This window comes from Hermetia illucens, chromosome 3, assembly GCF_905115235.1.
Source record: "Hermetia illucens chromosome 3, iHerIll2.2.curated.20191125, whole genome shotgun sequence".
Lineage (NCBI taxonomy): Eukaryota > Metazoa > Arthropoda > Insecta > Diptera > Stratiomyidae > Hermetia > Hermetia illucens.
In genome coordinates this window covers 128,482,506-128,503,456 of record NC_051851.1, presented here as the reverse complement: position 1 = coordinate 128,503,456, position 20,951 = coordinate 128,482,506, and the positions used below count along the sequence as shown (strand labels likewise).

The following is a 20,951-nucleotide window of genomic DNA, read 5'->3' as shown; positions in this document are numbered from 1 at the left end:
CCCCCCTTATGTTCATCTCAGAAGTACAAAATTTGTCATGCGTATAAAGAAGAATATAATGCACAATTTGATCAAGTTTGAAGAAAATCCTACTATTATTAACAAAGTTATAGAGGGTAAAACTTTACAATTTTTTGTGAATTTCGTGCAATCTGCAACCTGCATGACGTCATCATCACATATCAATTCGTCAATATCACAACGAAGTAAGTTCGTATGAATTGGGTGGGAAAGAATTATTTTGTTTTAGTTCTTTAATCATTTGCATATGAATATCAATTATTCCAACGAGACATGTGTGTATGTAGGTATATAGCATATGCGTGCTAATGAACTTTGCGAGTAGAGCCTAATTCAAATGGATATAAGAAGTAAATCGGAAATATGGGGACGATCAATTTCCATACGTGCATATATGTGTACAGTATTCGGAAATAGGCAGTTTGTTTGTTTAGCTGTAATATGTACGTATGTCTCGTAGTTTTGTAGCTGTATACGGGTAGAAAAATGTGCGTTGAAATTTCTTAGATAAGATGAACACAAAACCTTTATACCCGAAGCACGAGCTTCCGGTATTCCGACTTGTTTTCTTTGAATTTTGACGTACATAATTTTTTTTTTGAATTGACTACAATTTTTTTTACGGTTTTTTTCCCCTAATTTAAATTAAGTTAATCGCACATTTTTAGGGTGGTGATCAATTCATGTTAATTACAATAATTAAACTACTAAGTCGGGAAAGCGGAAGCTGGACACTTCCGGTATGAAAGGTTTTGGGTTTTTTTTTTCAAATTGTTCGGTTGGGTAGTTTCTGAAAATGGGTCCGTGAACAAAGTGATCATTTTTGTCCGCCGCGCTCCCCACTTTTCCAACAAATGTCAAAACTAAAACCAGCTTCAGAAAGTACTAGCTGAGACCTTTCATTTGATACCCCACAATATAGTCATGTTTGACGAAATAAAAATTACACCCTCATTTTGCGTGTATGTAGAATGATGTAACTACATGAGCGTTCACAGTTCCAACCTTTCGACCAAATTTGGTGTCAATGGCTATAACCGTTTTAGATAAAAAGGCGTGTGATAGACAGATAGACAGACATACAAACAGACAGGCAGAGGATGTAGGAGACAGAGGACAGAGGACGGCTTCGCAGGCGATATCGGAGTAACTATCGTGGCACAAGATATTGATGAGATCCAAGTACTCACAAACGAGGCAATTTTTGAAATCAGGTATTGGTTAGAGGAAGCTGGTCTGACACTTGCGGAGCATAAAACCGTCAAACGTCGATAAAGAGCAGGATTGGTGAACACATCGTACAGCCGCAGGCAACGCTTGAATACTTAGCAGTCATCATACAGCCGCAGGCAACGCTTAAATACTTAGGAGTCATGCTTAACAAAGACTGAAATTCAAGCGCCATCTTGAAAATTTAGCAATCGAGGCTTCCGTAGCGTGCGGCCATTTTAGCAAGAATGTTACCAAATATAGGTGGTTCTAGGCAAAGCCGTCTTGCTTTATGCAGCTCCAGTCTAGGAACCATCTTTGAACGTGGAAGTAAACAGAAGAACAGACCGCAGCCCCATACCGATTGGGTGCATTGCGAACGTCATGCACTTACCGTACAACTTCAGATGAAGCAGCTTGTTTGATAGCAGGCATGATCCCCATCCACATCTTGGCGAACGAGGGTCGACGCCTCTATGACCCATCATATGCAATCGGCTAGTCCTACACCAATCGTCGGCAATTGGCACGAAGTAAATCTATTTTGGAATGACAAAAAAAATGGGAAGATTCACCTAAAGGACGCTGGACACACAGGATTATTCCAGATGTCTCTAAACGGATCAAGCAAAGGCACGGTGAGGTTAGTTACCACCTAACTCAATTTCTAAGCGGACACAGAGGGTACCGTGCATACCTTTATCGCTTCGGGCGTGACGACTCCCCGTATTGCCCGACATGCGTGATAATTGCGGAAGATGCCTGAGCATGTTGTTTTTAACTACCCGCGGTTCGTCGCACACGCGGAGGCGGAAATTGACGCCGAGGCACGGTTGACACTCGAGAATATCGTGGACCACATGTTAGCCTCTGAAACATTTTGGAGGGCGGCGGAAAAATTAATGAAGGCTATCCAAAATCTGCTGAGGAAGGAGGAGCTTCGGAGGAAAGTTACAAATAACGACAGAAGACGCAGTTCATAACTGATCCTGCCTCGCTATGTAATATCGAAATGGCAGTCCCGCGGGGTAAGCGAAGGAGAAGGAGGTGATTTTAGTGAGTAAACGTCTCAATTAACCGTATGGCAGGAGCCAGCGGTAGGTTTTGAACCTTTCCAACGTATAAAAAAAAAGACAGAGGACGTACAGGAATTGAATGTGAAGAGCTTAATGTTAGCATACGATGAAACGCAGACAGCGACTTTTATTATGTCTGTGTCAGAATTGCCTTAACTAGCTTACATAAATGAGGGTCATACAGCCGAATTTAAATCACTGCCAAGCTGCTCAGGACTTGTTATCACAAAAAGTATTTGAAAAGGAAATTAACGTTGCTATTGTCTGTAAGCAATACAAAAACCTCCACTAAGGCGTTTGGGAAAAGGTTGCAAGGGGTTTGGCTGTGGTGTGGGTCTGCGGAAATCGAACTTTACAGCACCGTGAACATGACTTTGTGAGGGTCAAGATCGACGACCTCTACTTTTACAGCTGCTATATTGCACCAAGTATGACAACATCCGAATATTGCAATATGCAGACTAGTGAGAAACGCCAAAGAGCAGAACCCCAAAGTTATTACCGGTGATTTCAACGCCTGGGCAGAGGAGTGGTGAAGTCGCGAAACAAATGAGAGGTGTTTTCCTGCCTAAACTTCACCTTGGCTAATGTCGGAAGCGTAAACACGTTTAGGCATGGGAAACTAGGCTCGATCGTGGATCTTATTTTCGTAAGTGACTCGTGACCTAGAGTAATAAATGTTAACCTCAAAATACGAAAACCAGGTTGGTCATCAGGATCACTTGATGAGAAGATACTAGATGTATTGCGGTGGCGTATTGAGTTTACAGGAACAGCTACAGTTAAGGCGTCGCAGCTGGCCCAACAGATAATTCGGGCCTGCAATGCTCCCATGCCAAAACGTATATATGCTCAGAAGCGGAACCCCTACTACTGGGGGAACGTTGAAATAGTGAAATGCAGGGCGGAATGCTTGAAGGCTAGGAGGTGAAGTCAACCCCGAAGAAACACGCCCGAATATGAGCAGCAGTACCTTGAGTATAAAAACGCGCGTAAAAAGTTGCAATGGGCCATAACGAAGAGTAAGAGTTGATTCAACAAACTCTGTAATGAGGCAGATTCTGACCCTTGGGGGAGAACGCAGCCCCGGTATTGATAGTATCCCCAAGAAAACACTGAAACTGGCATCGCGAATGCACCATGAATTTTCGCACAAATATTCACAGACTGTCTAAAAGAAGGGTCTTTCCCCGCGGAGTGGAAATTACAAAAACTTGTATTGATCCAGAAGCCAGGTAGGGCAATAGGCGTACCAAAATCCTACAGACCAATCTGCCTTCTGAATACAAGAATACAATAGGCAAGGATCCCGAGCGGCCAAAATATAACCGAACGGTGGCCCCTCGAAGAGAGTGTGGAGTAAATATGGGTGGTTTTAGTCGGTAAAAGTCCGGCATGCGCATCCTCGATTCTAGGTGAGTATCCATGATGGATTTCCCCCGGCCAAAAAATAAGACTGACAAATAGACATACTTGAGTCCATAATCAACTTAGGCGTGCCGAAGTACATGGTGCGTATCGTTACCGATTTTCTAATCGATATGCTTCTGTGCTGCGAATTAGATGAAGGAGTGAAATTATATCAAACTACATGCGGAGTTTCACAAAAGTTTCTTCTAGGGCCACTCTTGTGAATTATTATGTATAACGGAGGACTGACGCTAGACCTTCCTATTGGTGTGACCTCTATTGCTTTCGTGGACGACACTAGTGTCACGGTTGCTGCGCGCCTCCTCGAAGAAGTCGAGCTTTATGCAAATGGAACAATCTACGACATTAAATCGTGGTTAGAAAATGCTGAAAACGGAACTAGTACTTATTACCAACCGCAGAAAACGCACGTCCATGAAGATCAAAGTTGGAACACAAACAATTCATTCTAAGCTTGCGATCAACGATTGGCCAGAGGCTAAACTTCAGATCGCATGTAGAGGGAGCAGCAACTATCGCATATAACATCAGAGCGCTGATTGCGAGAATGCTACCAAATATAGGTGGCCCAAGACCGAGCCGTCGACTCCTTATTTCGGGGGCAGTTCGCCCCTACTGTATGCAACCCTCGTATGGGCAGATATACGTGAAAACACAACAAATAAGAGAAGGATTGGAGCTGCGTATCGCATAAGTACATGCTTACAGAACAATATTCAATGAAGCAGCTTGCGTGAGAACAGGAATGATCCCGATTGAGATTCTGGCGAAAGAAGGACAATGACCATACGATCGAGCGTACCTCACCGGAGAAGCTTCTGCTCGTCGGCAAACTATCGCGGAATGGCAGGAGAAATGGGACGACTCAGGAAAAAGCCACTGGACTGACAAAATCATATGGGATATCCGAAAATGGATCGACCACAAGGTGAAGTAGGTTTCGACCTAACTCAATTCTTGAGCGGACACGGAGGTTATCGAGCATATCTGTATCGATTTGAGCATGATGATTCGCCATATTGTACAAAGTGCCCGAATATTGCAAAGGACGCAGAGCACGTTTTATTTCATTGCCCGAGTTCCGCAGCCCAGAGGGATGCGTTGGAAGCTACAACCGGGGAGCACTTTCCACCCGAAATATAATTGAACATATAGTAAAAGCAAAGGGGATATGGACCGAAGTCGAAAAGGTGATTGCAGCCATCGGTAAGAATCTTAGGCAAAAAATTAAACTTAAAGTTAAGATTAAAATTAAAATTGTTCCGTTTAAGTGTTTAAGTGTGTGAGCGATTTTTTGGTCCAAATGTACATTTCGGTAACAACTTGCAGCGCCAATAAGCTGCGTAATTTTACTATTCTACTATGTTTATCTCGCGACTAGTTTCAAAAGTGGGGAATGTGAGTTGCCTCGGTCCATGTTTAAGCGGGATTTCCTGGGTTTCTCTTTCATACGGGTCAAGCTTAGTCTGCGTGACCTCTCTTAGTATTTCGACCACGTCCATTACATGTCCTTTCCAATTATGTGTTTCGCCATGGATGATTTTATATGTTGCCTATTGTATCTTTTGGCTAATTCTGCCTCTTTTAGGTGCTCTTTGACTCGACTTTTTGTCGAGCTATCTTTCCTAAAGATATCAAATTCTACTTTATTTTAATTTACCTTGAGGTCGAGAAATGGAATTTTTCCTCCTTCGTCTGGTTTATGCCTTGCAGGACTACTTCCTTTCCGTCTACAGTTTCGTGCGGCATGTGGTAGAGTCCAAGCTTTTTATCAAATAGCGTTATACTGGATCATCGATCGACCTTCAAGGAACACTTGAGATACCGAGGAATAGAATTTTTTCTTTTGGCATCAGTTGTATTTAGATATAGTGTAGAATGTATGGGCAAAGTGATTTTTTGCTATTCGGAGTCGTCCGAAAACTACAGTGTTAAACAGGTAGAATGTCATATGCCAGGGTTATGTTGATCGCCATAATAAAGCGAGTATTTTTCAATCCGAATGACGTTTGAATGACTTCGTTAAAATCATAAGAATTGAAGCCAGGGCTTTTCATGTGTTTCTTCAACAAACCGAAGGTTTATGGACTAGGTATAGAAGATTAATGGTCAGTTAAGTTGTATGGCTGAAAATCACACTCTATTTTTTAAATGCGTTTTTCTCGGAACTGCATGTTGAAAATCTGCTGTCACCATAGCCCAAAATCTATCCAACGAAATTCTTTGAAATATTCACGACTTATTCAGAACATATTTCTACGGTCCACAAACTAGGATAATTACGATTTATTCAGTAGTTTTTTCTATTCCTTAAAGGAGCCTTAAAAAAACAGAAAAAATCCACAAAGAAAACAAACAAACAAAAAAATTTAGCTATCAATATTTTGCAATAATCTTAGTTTGCGGACTGTAGTTAAGTCCGTATGTTGAAATGCCGTTTACATTTTTTCATTAAGCTGAACACAGCACCATCTAGCGTGGCAGCAGGAAAACACCTTTTTTGGAGGTGGGTGCATAAGTTGTTCTGTATTTCAATAATGAACTCTGTTATCGGGCTGGAAAAATTACTACGCATGTTCAAGATATCAATAAATATGTGGTGAAAAACTCATATTTGTACCTTCATCCAGTTCTTCACAAAAAATTCTAAAAAAGCGAAAAAAACGTCCTTCACACGGGATGACCCCCTTAATGTTCAAGCGTATAGGAGAAAATTACTCGTATCTTCAGTATATAGTGTAGGTGCATTAGAAGTCGCCAGCGCATTCCGAACAATTTCAGACGAGAAAAAATTTGGAGTCACGGAGATTGTGCACAAGGACAGGTGGACGCACAGGATGTCCTGCCCTGAATGTCTAAACCGGGGCCCGGAAAACATACTCTTCGTGGGTTCGAGATTTGCAAATTAGAGGGGATAGCTTGAAATTGTCTTGACGAGACCCTTACAAATGGAGATGATGATTCGAAAAGTGATCAAATTCCAGAAGGTGTGGAATACAGTTAGTGGCATCATCAGCTGTATTCAGGAGGAGCTTCGAAGGTTAGAGCGTTTACGAAACAAGCGGCAGCGGCCAAGAATTCTCACCGTAGAAGCAAGCCGCTAGGACTTTAATCCGCCCCACGATGTAATGTTTCTCGATATGTGCGTAGGGCATAGTGGGTGAAGAGAGGTGGTTTTAGTGGGTTAAAGTCCCACACTGTGGCTTTCGATGATTTCCATTTCTATTAAGAAAATATTCAACCTTAAAAACGAGATCAGTGGAATATGAGAAAGGAACAGGACACCTTCGCAAGTTATCTGAAAGGGGACAAACGGTGACATTAAGTGCAATTCAAGAACGAATGGCACAAAATTAAGAAAAAAACTACTAGAAAATTGCAATTTAGTGTTTAGTTTTAGGACAATGGACAGAACTTTTAAGGAACACAGGTATTTTTTTAGGGTAGTTGTAAAAAATGAAATTAGCGAAACTTACGAATTTAAAGAAAAAGAATTGGCTCTTCTATACAAGGACGATGACGTATCACTTTGGAAACAAGTTATTTTTGGAGATTTACGACAGTACAAGGTACCGCATCAGAGACGAAGAGTGGACGGAGTGTGTGTGTTTGCGGGACTATGAGTTGATTGGGCTTTGTTAATCTTGCATTTAGTGATAATTTACAGGAATCTGTCACTAAAATGGGTTTGGTTCCGAATTATATTATCTAACAGGGCAACGACAGTTAACATACACCTTGTATAGTACGTGAATGGCTACAGGAACTCCTGTTCATTCCTTAGGGCATCCACACAGTCAGGCTATAGTTCACTTTCACTATCATCACACTTAACCTCTAACCCAGGAAAGCGAGATTGAGAGATGATATTCTATCCTTTCAACCATCGCGACGTCAATGGCTACTATACGATGATCGGAAATAACTACTTTCCCCACGTAGAGTCCAGACATAAACCCGATCGAACATGGGACCACGAAAAGCAGTTATGCAAACACCACATTTATTCAGAATTTTCTTTAAAGGAGGCCCTGCAAGATTACACTATTCCATGTTCTTCATTCTATTGCACAGAAATTTGTATTATCTTCCGGCGGATACATGCAGTCAAAGAATCCAAAGGAGGCCAAAGCAACTACTGGGATTTACTCGACAAACAAATATCCTAGAATCACAACAGATGATGAATTCTGTCGTTACCTTATTATTTGTGTGTCCGGATAGCTGAGTGATTAGAGCCCAAGGTTGTCGTGACAAGGCTGATCCAATATGGATCCGCCAACGGTTATTATATTATAACTCGTATAAATAGTTTTTAACGTTTGAAGATGCTGTACTATAAACTATGTCACCTAGTCTATGCTGCTAACTCCAATTATGATTTTTTGGTCTGAAACAATAGGCTAGGATCCACCTGGCAGCGAAGCAGAAACCAGGACAGAGAAGTATAGCATTTGATACTCTTCCTTTGGAAACGAAATCATAGCAACGGTTGCTATTTACATCCTTTCAATTTGTTTTAAATTGTCAAATCAGGATAGCAATACAGTTTGTTCTTAATATTTCAAGATTTTTCATTTTATCTGTATTAAAATAGTAGGAGCGGCTGCTGATAGACAACTTATTAACATCTGTAATAAGCAACATAATGTCAAGGCGAACCAGATCCGACGCTGGAACAGGAGAGGTCCTGGAGCTTACACGAATGACTAAAAAAGGCATACAAGCTCTTTGCAAGAAAAATAAACTGTACCAGACCCCGGAATTGAACGATGTTTTATACCTACATTACCAAGGTAGATTTTGCAGTATTTTCTTTTTATTTTCTGTGTTATGAAAAGCTAAGTTAAAATATATATTTAACTAAAGGGTGTCTTAGGTTTCGCAAGCTTATCTGGAGCCTATGTATAACGGGGAGATAGAGATTGAATAAGCAGCTTATTATAAATCTATTGGGCGAAGAGAGAAAATCTGATCTGTTGCTGATTGAGCGTATGGGGCTATCCGGTCTAGCAAGATTGGGGAGAATATAGATGTATATAGATGGTATTCAGCAACGTGATATCTTTAAAACTGCTGCACTGTGTGATATCTCCCTTCTATGTATGGAAATCGGGTTTCCCTCTCTGTCTCGGCATGATGAACATCGAGGTGTGTAAGGCTTCATCCTGCTGACTTTCTGCTAAAACTTCCGAGCCTGGTGCGGTCGAGTTCACAGACTTGTTGGTTTTGCCAGGCTTCCTTTTTCCGTCTGTGAATTTCCTTCTCCCCTCGCCTGAGTTCGTGATAAGTCTCCCGTTTCGTTGCTAGCTTACATACATCATTCAACCAGCTGTTCCGAGCCTTTTTGCGGCTGGGGCCAAGTATCTTTGCGGCCATATCAATGATAACGTTCTTCAGGTGGTTGTGAATATCATTTGTTGATGTTTCATCTCCAGGATCTCTGCTGACTGCGGTTATTGCGGCATCCATTTTGCCCTTCTAGGTGTTGCGCAGGTGAGAGAATGTCGTTGCCGGATTCGTCGTTGTGTATCTGTATCTGTGCACCTTGAGGCTCTTGTTGTGGCTTCATGACAAGTTGTTTTCCGTGTAGGGTTGTCAGCACTACCCAACCCCTAACCTAGAGGACCAGTTGGTACAATTTGTCCCGTTTTTAGGCGCGAGAGACTCGCCTTCATCCTTCTCCGCCTGCAGTCTTTTGTTAAGAAGAGCTCCCAGCGGTGATCACGTGGAGGTGGAGATCGGGTTTGGTAGTAGAGCTGTTGGTGTTAGTCCTGCAGGCGCTTCTTAGGTTGGATGGAGCATCGTGGGTACCAATCCAATCGAGATTATTATACTGATTTCACTTAGGTACTCATTCATAGCTGAGTCGACTGGTATCCGACGTCAAATCATGATACAAATCCCACTGCCACCAGTGAGATTTGAACCGCGACCTTCCGTACGACAGCCTTGCGCTCTAACCACTCAGCCATCAGGACACGTAATGGCCTCTACCAGTGGTTTATTCGGAATAGCAGCTTGGGTTTTATTTTCGGCCCTTCGAGGACTGTTTTAATGGTTACTTGGGGAGAATCTTTGTGGAGAGTGGGTAGGTTGGATTGATTTGAAACTTGTAAAAAGACGGTACTAATGATACCCTGCAGCAAATCGGGGTCGATGATTGGTGGCGGCGGTTTATCCTTGATTCATGCCATGACTGCTTTGTATGCACCTCCCTGTGGGTCAGAATCTGCTTCCTTGTATAACCTCTTGAAATGTTCACCTTTACTTCAAGAGATGGCTGCTTGTAGTTCTTTCCTCGTCTATTTGTATCTGTTGTGTAACTACTGTGTGTCCGTCTGTCACACGCACTTTTATCACAAATCACTGTACCCACTGACACGAAATTTGGCGAGAAGGTGGTAACTGTGAACGGCCACACATGCAGTAGGTTATGTCTTTCCGAGATTAAGGGAGGGTCCTCATATATGCAAAAAGGGGGGTGTGCAATTTTTTGAACAAATATAGTCGTGTTGGGTATCAAAGTACTTTTCGAAGCTAGTCCTAGTTTTGACATTTGTTGGAAAGTGGAAGGGGAAGGGAAGGGGAGTGCGGAGGGAAAGTGATGATTTCTTCAACGGACCTATTTCTACAAACTAACCAACTAAAACAAATCTGAAAAATATCATGAAGTTGTGATGTAAAGGGCTCAAAATACTCTCCACATCGATATCTGTCCGAATTAAGTTAATAATAGAATATTATTATGTTTTTGGAAAAATGACAAGGAACTTCCATTAAGTTTACCCTAGGATTATAAAAATGTTGCAGTAATATAGACTTTAGTATGGAGTATGACATCCCCAAGTTTGATACGTGAAAGTAGTCAGAGTACCAGTAGGTCGAAGCTGTTTTTCCGTGTAAACTTACTGCAGCTCAAAATGCTAAATATCAGATTGAAGTGAGTAGTTTGTCATGATAAAGGCACGTACACATTATGGGCTATGTACAAATGGGAGAGTTCTGCCCTAAAATATACTTTTTATACATAAGAAGCAAAGAAAACCTTTCATACCTGAAGCGTCGAGTTTCTGGTTTTCGACTTACTTGGCATTATGATCAGTGTTCTTGTAACGATGAAAAGTTTTTCGCTTTAGGTATAGTTGCAGGTTGCATTCCTAGCTAGGGACTATGGCTATATATGTGCATTTTTAAAAGTTTTAAAAGTCTGCCAACCATGGATCAATCCCGTCGCCTATGACCTTGCAACCGATTTCTCTCGATCCACTACCTCCAAAATGAACTAAAACTAAATATCCAGCCCAGAGAAGGGTCGCTTTCTCTAATGTGGGTGAGAATTCCGGGTGGACATTCTCCCTTTTACGGCGCTGTGCTTTCGGTGTTAGAGACCAATAATTTCTTCAATGAGTGGTTACAGGTAGTTTAAGAGAGGCTTTCCAAAAGTAACACTGTGATCGAGAAGGTGATTTCAAAGCAAAAATGGGCTTTGATGACACCTTTGCGAGTATCAGATAGGGAGGCATAATTTTGGTAATATAATAGTAACGACATTGTTAAAACGGTTTAGATTTCTGCCAATTTTACACCTGTCATCGGTGGTGCACTGTTCAAGCCCAGGATTATCGAGTTAGTTGGGTATAGAGTGAATGGCAGAGTGAATCTAATTCGAACAACTACATAGAAGTTGTCATTTATATGTACGTACATCAGTTTCGAAAGCGACCATTTAGTGGTCGATTATCTTTACTTATGCTAGTGCGTCTGCTCGTAGGGGAATGAAAGTTTGGCTGTTATCTTGCAGCCAATGCACTTTATAATTGCACCGTTCATGGAAAAAGAAACTGCCATAAATGGTAACGACTTTGCTGTCATATACCGAAGAAAGAGCTTGCATCTGGTCATCGAGTTTTCGATGGTCCTATGAGGAGCGTTAATAGTCGGCTGATGACAACTGTTTGCTTTCTCACAGAATCATGGATCTAGGCCTAATAGTTTTGAATTTGGGGATAGAGACTAGCGGATTCGTACTGAAAATAAGCACCTAGTTGTACTCTGAAGGGCCATCATAGTCCTCTTATTTGCATTTACGGGCGGAATATCGTTGTATTTCTGGAGAGTATTGTTTATGCCAATGGAGGTGGCTAACTTAACGAGGCTCCTGGCATGGACAATACTAAATTGACTTTGGCTATTATGTCAAAAATTTGGAAATGCAATTACTTCAACATTAACATTAAGTTGCTGCTGTATAGGAGCAGTATATATGGTAAAAAGTGGCTGGTTATTCAGGAGTTCCAACAACTCTTCTTGATTGTAGTAAAATAATTAGTGGAGGTTTCTACTCCATTACTTTGGTTAACAAAAAAAATTAAATTATGAAAGAAAAAGTCGAGGATACGTGACATCACCTAAAGATTCACTCTTTATTGATCCTGTAAGAGTTTGACTAGTCTAGTCAAATGATTCGTTAGGTTAAATTTTTTTTAGATAAAAGCTTATTTAAATTTATTTTAAGGGTACCGCGATATCGAGTGTCTTGAAGAATATACCGGCTTGAAATGTTTATGGCTAGAAAATAACGCAATATCGGAAATAGCAGGACTGGATAATCAAAAACAGCTTAAATGCCTTTTTCTCAATAACAATCTTATCAAAAAAATCGAAAATTTAGAGAACTGTCCCGAACTGGATACTCTGAATTTAGCCAACAATCACATAAGTCGCATCGAGAATTGCGGAGTAGACAAGCTCCCAGTTCTCACAACTTTAATCCTTTCTCACAATTACATAAGAACGGCTGAGCAGTTGGAGCAAGTTGTAAACTGCAAGATGTTATCAGTTCTAGATTTAGCCCACAATCGTATTGAGGACATTTTGGTGGTGAAGGTGAGGATTTGTGGGGTAAGTGTCCAGAACAAATACAATATGTTTTTTTTTAATTTTCAGATTTTTGCACAAATTCCGGACTTACGTGTTTTAGATTTAGATGGGAATCCAGTTATTAACAAAATTCCGCAATACAGAAAGACTTTGATATTGGAATGTGTTAGTAATTGTAAAGGAATTGAATGAATATGGATGCTTATATTTCCGCTTTTATTCCAGAAAAATTTAACGCATTTGGACAGGAGACCAGTTTTTCCTAAGGATAGAGCTTGTGCTGAGGCTTGGTAAGTTTATTTGGTTGCGTGTAAAATCCTTTGCTCTTCGGATATGGCTGATAATTTTTCGTTCCATGGGGTGGCAGTTTTTTAGGTTTGTAGCGTACTGGATATCAAGTAAATATCCTAAAGGTGCAAACCGCGGAATGCTGAGGGGATCGCAACGTGTTGAGTATAAATATTGCAAATTCGTGTATGTTAACATCTTCAATAGGCTCCTAATCAAATGGGATTAGTTATCCAAGTTCTGCTTTGAAGCTGCTAGCATCTAACATTACATTCCTAATCCACCACGACGAATAGCGTAAGAAGTGGAAGGAACATTTCTCAACGGTTTTTTGCGGTATAACATCTGGTGAAGTTCCACATTTGTGGATGAAATGTTACAGACTGCTGGGCTTGACAGTCTGTCTCGCAGGGGAACTGTTCATCGTATGCCCGGCTGTCCCTGTAGAGCTGCTTCTTCCACTCTTCTACAAATCCTGGAAATTTAAGATTTTTCCCAGAGAGTGGAAGAAAGGGATAATCGTTAAGATTTTGAAAGCGAACTCGTGAATGTAACGGTGGAGGGGTGTCTGTGAGTTTCCTGCTGTTGCGAAGATATATAAGTGTATCCTCGAATGCATAACAGAAAATTTCGAAGACTCAATGGACAGAGAGCAGGCTCGTTTCATCTTTGGATCGTCCGGCGTTAATCACTTGAGCAAGGAATACATTTGAAATGTTCTACTAAGGAAGAGCATTCCGAAGAAGTTCGTAGCTATAATTAGAGCGACATATTGTGGTGCAGAATGACGGATGCTGCATCGAGCTAAAAATTTCGAGAAATCCGAAGTGCACAGCGAAGTGGAGCTGAACTGTATCGCCGATACTATTTCTCTTTGTTGCCGGTGACGTTCTCCATGTAGTCCTGCCCGGAGGTCGTTCGCTTCAATAAATCTTCTTTCCTTAAACAGTGTAACTCACCGAGGTAGCAGAATTGCAGAATTTAATTTAGGATTAACACCGATAATAGTAAGGTTCTCCGTCTGATCAATCATGCACTTTTCTTGCATTGACGTCCAGAACATCGACAGTGTTGATCAATTTGTCTATCTTGGTAGTGCACTCGACGCATAACAGTACTAAATCCGCTCTCGCTGTTTTGTCTAAAATGTAGAAATGTAGACACTGCAGCATCAACATCAAATTGAGGTTGTTTCACGCCAATGTTCCCATTGTGTTGTTATGTGTATGGCCAGTTACCCAAAGATATTTTGATTAGAGGGAGGAAGTAGCAGTGAATATGTCACACACTGGGAAATAGTGACGAATGAATTGCTGGCTATGACATGCCCTGCCATCCTAGAATGATGAATTGGTCGGCCAAGATTCACATCACCTCGAACAGTAGGCATCTCTGGAGACCTTCCAAGAGGTGAAACGCATTTTTTGAACCGATAACTGCTGGACACGCTATGATCCTTCACGGAGATATTGGCCGCGGTATATAATACAAATATTTTCGTCACCTGACTTTGTTGAAGACAATGATATCTTTCATGGCACAGTATGAATCAGTGGGTGTGTTGAACCCATGATTGATAGATACGTGTCATTAAAAATGGCAATACGATCTTTATGGTATTATGCTTCCAAATCTCTGTCATTGTGGAATCGTCCCTTAGAGATGGGTTGATTCATGCAAGGTATAAACCTTGCTAAATATGAATTTCATCTTGGCGTTCTCGTTTCATCAACGCACCGCGGAAAGAGCGTTCTCTGAAAATTTCTCCCAAACTACTAGTGATGGTATGAGTTGTTTTTTTAATTCCTCCCAGGAGCTTCCAAGGAATTGTTACTTGGCCACTCAGTGTCGGTTTCAACGTTGTCTACCCCGAATATTTCGGTCGTTCCCAATTGGTCCAGAACTCTGACATCGTTTGACATGTGACATGTTCCTATTAGAGTCGCCATTTCAGAATGTGCCACTGATATATCAATGACTTTTCTTCTGGCCAAATTGTCGAATCTGGATTTATTGTCCATATCTTCGCTTTATTAATGTCTGCTGCGCTATAAGATTCCTTATTTTCAGGTTTATTTCTGGAAATTAGTTTGACCAGTAATATCCCTGTGCACTTTCGGAACCACTGTGTGCATACATGAAGAGAGAGTAAGCCCTCAATTTTCTCAGCAACAAATCTCGGGTTTTCGATTTGATATATAGATGATGTAAATCGATGACTAATTTGAGGAGTAGTCACTTTGTGTTTCCTCCTTGTGGAGTACTTTCTATTGGTATTATATTTTTCAATAAGGTTGTGCTTCAGCTTCATTATAGTCATATTTATCAATCTGCAAGTGATGCTACTGTAGCAGCATGATATTACGAAGATAAACATAAACATCAAAACCGAGCAGAGATTCGAACCCAAGGTAAAGAAATCGAAAGGTTGACAAATTTGCCTGTAATTTGCACTACAACTCCTCTTTGGGTTTAGGCACAGTCCATGATGCCCTTTAGTGATCTTGTAAAGTGACTAACATATCGTTGAGGAGGGATAACATTCTCCGGGTTATTCGTTCGTCATTGCATGATGGACGAGTGTTTATTCGTTCATTGGCTTCATTTGCTTTACCGCAAGTTGGAATTGTCAGACAGTCGCTGCCGATTCAACTTACACTGAACTACAAATACCTTAAGCGATTCCCCCTTTAGTTTTGGTAGAGTGTGAGTATATTGGTGTATCCACAAGCGTTTATTTCATTTCACGAGTGGCTGGCTGTAAGTCGATCGCAGAACCCGTTTTTGTCAAGGCAGGGTTAAATGAAACTGTGTTGAAGGGGTCACCAAGCATCCATAATAATATTCGTTGGTGCGACAATCCAATTGGATCAGGACCTTGAAGTGTGTTAGAGCACTTCATTGAAGACGGTAGCGGTACACAACAGAATCTTGTAGGAGGCAATAGGCCCGAGATTATTGCCCTGATTTGACTCATCCACAGCTGGGTCGACTGGTATCCGACGTCAAGGTCACGATACAAATCCCATTGCCACCAGTAAGATTTGAACCGTGACCTTCCATGTGACGGCCTAGTGCTCTAACCATTAAGCTACCGGGACACAAAACATCCATACAGCCACATAGTAACCCCTTAGCCACGCACCCTTCGGCATGGTGGTCATACTTTAGCTTAAATTTAAATTACCGCCTCAAGTTTTTATCTATTTATATAGGGAACCTTTGGATCCTTTGCTTACGCTAGGACAAAGTAGCTAATCGTTAGGGAAGAGAGCAGTTGTTTCATCATGAATAAATTTTATTGATGAAGTCTCTTTCTCAACAGGAAACGTGGAGGGTATGAGGAAGAACGACGAGAGCACTCCAGATGGAATAAGGCGGAACGAAGGAAAATTCGGGAAAGCGTAAATGGTTTGTTGGAATTCGAATCCTAAATTTCTAAAATATTATGCAGGATATCTTTTCGTCATATATAGCTACACTCCGTCTTCGTAACAGAGGTGGTGGTGACCCACAAGTCGAACTTATTGCTTCGAGTAGCGATGAAGATGATACCGAACGCTCGTCAGCACCGCCCAAAGAGGACGACGAGACGCAGCCCGTTGCTGATACATTGAGCTCAGATGAGACAGTTCAATATGTCGAGTATTATGACCCTGAATCAGTCCCGCAGCGAAAGCCTTCCCGTGAGATTCGAAAATGTCAAATATGTGGTCGGGTGGAATGTAATTATGTCCACATTGAGCAACGTTCTCCTGATTCTAAAGTAATTGAAGACCCAGAAAGCATATTAGAAAGTACGAAATTCTTCCAGGAAGAGCACATTCCGGAAAGTAATATTGAATGTAAAGAAGAAGTTGCAAATGATCCAGAGGACAATTCTTATTCAAACACAGAAAATAATGCTAGAAACTTGGAGGAAAGTGACGAATCATCTCCAGATGACAACGATAATCAACATAATCCGCACAAGGACGATCTTTATGAAAAAGCATTTGTTAATTATTTGGACACTGTAGATCGCCTTATTTACATTGAATCTAAAATAGAAGCTGAAAACTCAGCTCGGGATAATCTTAGCAAAAACAGCAGTGATTCAAATATAACTACTTCGCATGATATTAAAGAAGAAAGTGTCACTGAGAATAAAACCAAAGTTAAAAGTATTAAGGAGGCTGGAAATGTTTATGGTATGCTTTCTGATGAATTAGATGGAAAGTGTGCTGATGGAGGAGGAAATGCCAGAATTAGCCCAAGGAGTGAGTCTGTTGAAGCTCAAAACCGTTTCTTAAGGAAGGCAAGACTTGACAACTTTCCTTTTCACGAGGTGGGTGGACAAGGTGAATTAACTCCTGAGCAAACAGCTAGCATTGATGAGACAGCGCAAAATATTCTGAACCAACCAAAGGGTGAACACTCAGGTTCACAGGTTTCTGAAATATCCATTGAGCCCTCCGCTGTTGATGAAAAACAATCGATTGCGAATTCTATTGATCAAAGTTTGGATGATCAGCAGAAGTCTGCTGTTAAATTCATTGTTGATTCAGATCGTGAGGCTGGATATAATGAAAGGCACCCAGAGGCTGCGCTAATGCCAAATATTGGCAAAATTCCACAATCAAGTGAAAAGAAAAAACAAGTAACAATTATTGCCGAGTCCGAAGTCAATCAGGAGCGGATGAAAATTCCCACAACCCCAATTCCTTGCAGAAAGGGACGGAAAATCGATTGGAGTCGCATTCAGGAGAAGTCTAAAAGGACCAAAATTGACAGAGATAATAGCATGGAGGGTATGCTAGACATATTTGCTGAATGGTCTCTCCATCCATTAGAGGAGGAATCAAATATTCAAAATGCCTGTTCGAGACCTACTGTGGATAATGAAGATAAGGAGGCACCTCTTGTGGAAGAAAATGGATTATCATCTACTCTAAATGAGTCTGCAATGAATACAGTTTCCCCACCTGAATGTACAGTTCTCTCACCAATTCCTCAGCACATAATGTGTTCACCGATACTTGAGCATAGTTCCAGGAATTCTAGTCCAGAAGATAGCGACGAACTAATTCAGGACGAAAATGCCAACCTTGAGAGGAAAGAAGAGGACTCGCTAGATAGTTCTTCTGAAACAGGTGGTGAAAATAATAACTATGATAACAACGTTGGCGTTCCTGTTACTACGATTAGAGACTTTGTAAGTTCTTACGATGCTTTCCTTCACAGCATAGAGGGGCGTGTACAGGATTTGAGTTTAAGGTGCAAAACAAGTTGTGTTCCTCTGAAATACTTGAAAGAGCAACCGGTGGAAGAGTGCATATCTGCTGTTTTGGATACAAAATCGGAAGCTTCCGATAAGGCCACAGGAGGGATTTTAAATGAAGAATATTGTGAAGAAGAAACCCTTTCTCAAGAAAATGAGAGAGATCAGAATAAAGACAGAAATTACGAAGAGCGTTTTCTTGGAAAAGAGTCAGAGAATTGTTCTGAAGAACACTGGAATATGTTTGATTCTCTGAAAGTTACAGGAATAGAGGTTACCTCTGTACTTGACATCCAAGAAAGACAGAATTTGGAATGCGATTATAAGTTGGAATCTGAGCAATCTTCCATAACAGTTGATAGGGAACAAAAAGTAGAAGTCAGCCATATCACCAGCATTGAGAGAAACGTTGACTCGGATACAAATTTAGAGTTGAATGAAGATATTTGTGCTGAGAAAAGTAATTCCTGTCAATCTGAACATCTAAATGAACGAAAAGTGTCTGTTTTCGGAAATCGCAGCGTTCCTTTACAATCTTGCGGTTATTATACTGACAAGGGACGACGAAATTCTGAGATTATCAGTAGACTCCTTAAAAGTCCTTTGACAAAGGCGATAACTGCTGGGGGCATTCAGAAAAATTTGGAAGATACTACCGAGGAATTATTAAGCATGAGTGCTGTCCAAAAAGCTAAACAAATTAAAGATGCTCAAGACACTGTACATACAGTGTATTCGCAGAAACAGGAATATGAAGGATCTCTTGAAATAATCGATAACAAATTGGTTATAATTCCCAAAAGAACGTTAGATGAAAAGGATTTTGACGAAAATGTGGAAGCTAGAGATTTCAGTGAGTCGAATAAGGTAGCAGTTTCGAGCGACGTGGACTATCAATCAGCCAGCGAAATCATCCTGAAAAGTAGCACTGAACAAGTTGATTGCCACGAAATACTTAGAACTCAACCAGGTGGTTCAATATATTTGGAAGGGCTAAAAGAAACTGATATTGTTGAGGAATATCAAAGAGTAGTTGATTTCGAGAACTTTAATTGTATCAGCTCTCAAAAACCGACTGACAGCAACTTGAATATAACTGAAAGGAAGGAGGATAAATTCGCAAAACTACACACCGAAGATGTTATTGAAATGACAATATCGTCGCTTACTCAATCGAATGAAGACAGCGCAGAAATCTATCAGGAAGCTCTCTCTAGCTACGTCATTTCTGAAACAAGTGACGGACCTGAAATTTTTGAATCAGCTCTGGACGAATTGAATCCCAACAATGAAGTCATCTTAAATTCTATTGCTGAACAACCAACGCCACGCTATGACTTTACTGACATTCCGCAGGATACGCTTATTTCGAAATCAAATTCTAGTTGCGACGTTCAATATGACACAACAATAGAAACTTTAACAATATCGTCCTCATGTTGGGATGAAAAAGATGCCCCGGATGATTCTGTGGAAAAATACAACACCCGCGATATACAGGAGATGCGGGAACATCAAAGCTGTGAAGGTTTAGATCCTCTCCAGGGGATGTGTCTTGAACAATATGAAACAACGGAAAGAAATTCGAAGCATATATCGATGAGTTCAAGTGATAACTCCGATTTAGAGGAGGAGGATAGCGAGAGCCACCCAGTTGACGTTTGCTTTACATTAGATAAAGGGAGGTATACTATCTGAAATTGTTGGAAAGGCTAATATTTTACTTTGCATTTAGTGGAACTAATATTTATTTATAAATAAAGGCTTTTCAGAACTTAGTTGCCTAAATAAATTAATGAGTTTTACTTTCTTATATATTTCACTTATATCCTAGGTGGAAATTAAATGTCTTTTTTGCTGGTCATAAGATCAAATTCTCTAAAATAGATACGTTCACCTGAACTTCCGCAAGCTCTGAAACAATATTTATTCTCTATATAAATCAGTTATCGCTGCCTAAATACTTCGAATATTCTGGGTGGAGCTACCAAATCTCTTGTCATTTGACGTTTGGCGGACGCATTATGAACATAGATATGCCCGCATTCGATGATATGGGCGAGGAGAAAGGAGTTTTATGGTCCATTGCCTTAGAAACCCAGTACCGGTTTTTTAAGAGCAGGAAGAAGCCGTCGATGAGTAGTATCTAGCAGAATATTTATCAAAATCCCTCTATTGTTGGCAATAGCACGGCAGACTATTGATCTCTATTCTTCTGAGATTCAAATGGAGACTGTAAACAACAATAAAAGTAATAAAAAGAAACATGAAACAATCGGGGCCCATAGCGCATGCAAATTGGTGCACAAGTTTTCTCGAAATCGTGTCCCCTTTTTTAGAATCCTAACGATCATCCCCTTCTTCCATTCTCTGGGAAAGGTCTCGGATTCACACGACTTCCTTTCGAGGGCTAGCAGCAGATCTGCAGCAGTAACTTTGTGGTCAGACCTTCCGTTTGAGTACATTGATGACCGAAATTATTTATCTTCTGCTTGGATAAAAAGTACGCCTCCGCATGTTACGGCGAGCAGTCATTTCATCTACAAGAAGATAAACTTCACTGGATGTTATACCGTTAAGAATCGGATGAAGGGTTCTTTCAACCTGTTCTCTGTTGCTCGCCATGGTGGAAGAAAAGTCGACCGTTGGCATCTCTCACAGGACCATCGAAAAATTTGCGACTACATGCAAACTCTTTCGTTGTGCGGTATACATTCCTGAAATCATTACGATCCGCGGCATCTTCCGCTTCCTTGACCAGCGCAATAGCAAATTTTCTCTTG

General features: G+C 40.8%; 1 protein-coding gene across 1 annotated transcript; it reads left to right on the top strand.

Moving 5' to 3' along the window:
• Positions 1-8,352: 8,352 nt before the first annotated feature.
• Positions 8,353-19,946, top strand: LOC119651720. Its single transcript, XM_038055442.1, has 6 exons — positions 8,353-8,533; positions 12,256-12,626; positions 12,687-12,785; positions 12,846-12,910; positions 16,234-16,319; positions 16,385-19,946. Exons 1-6 carry the CDS (start codon positions 8,386-8,388, stop codon positions 19,864-19,866), a joined length of 4,251 nt encoding a protein of 1,416 aa, XP_037911370.1. The 5' UTR covers positions 8,353-8,385; the 3' UTR covers positions 19,867-19,946.
• The last annotated feature ends 1,005 nt before the right edge of the window (positions 19,947-20,951 follow it).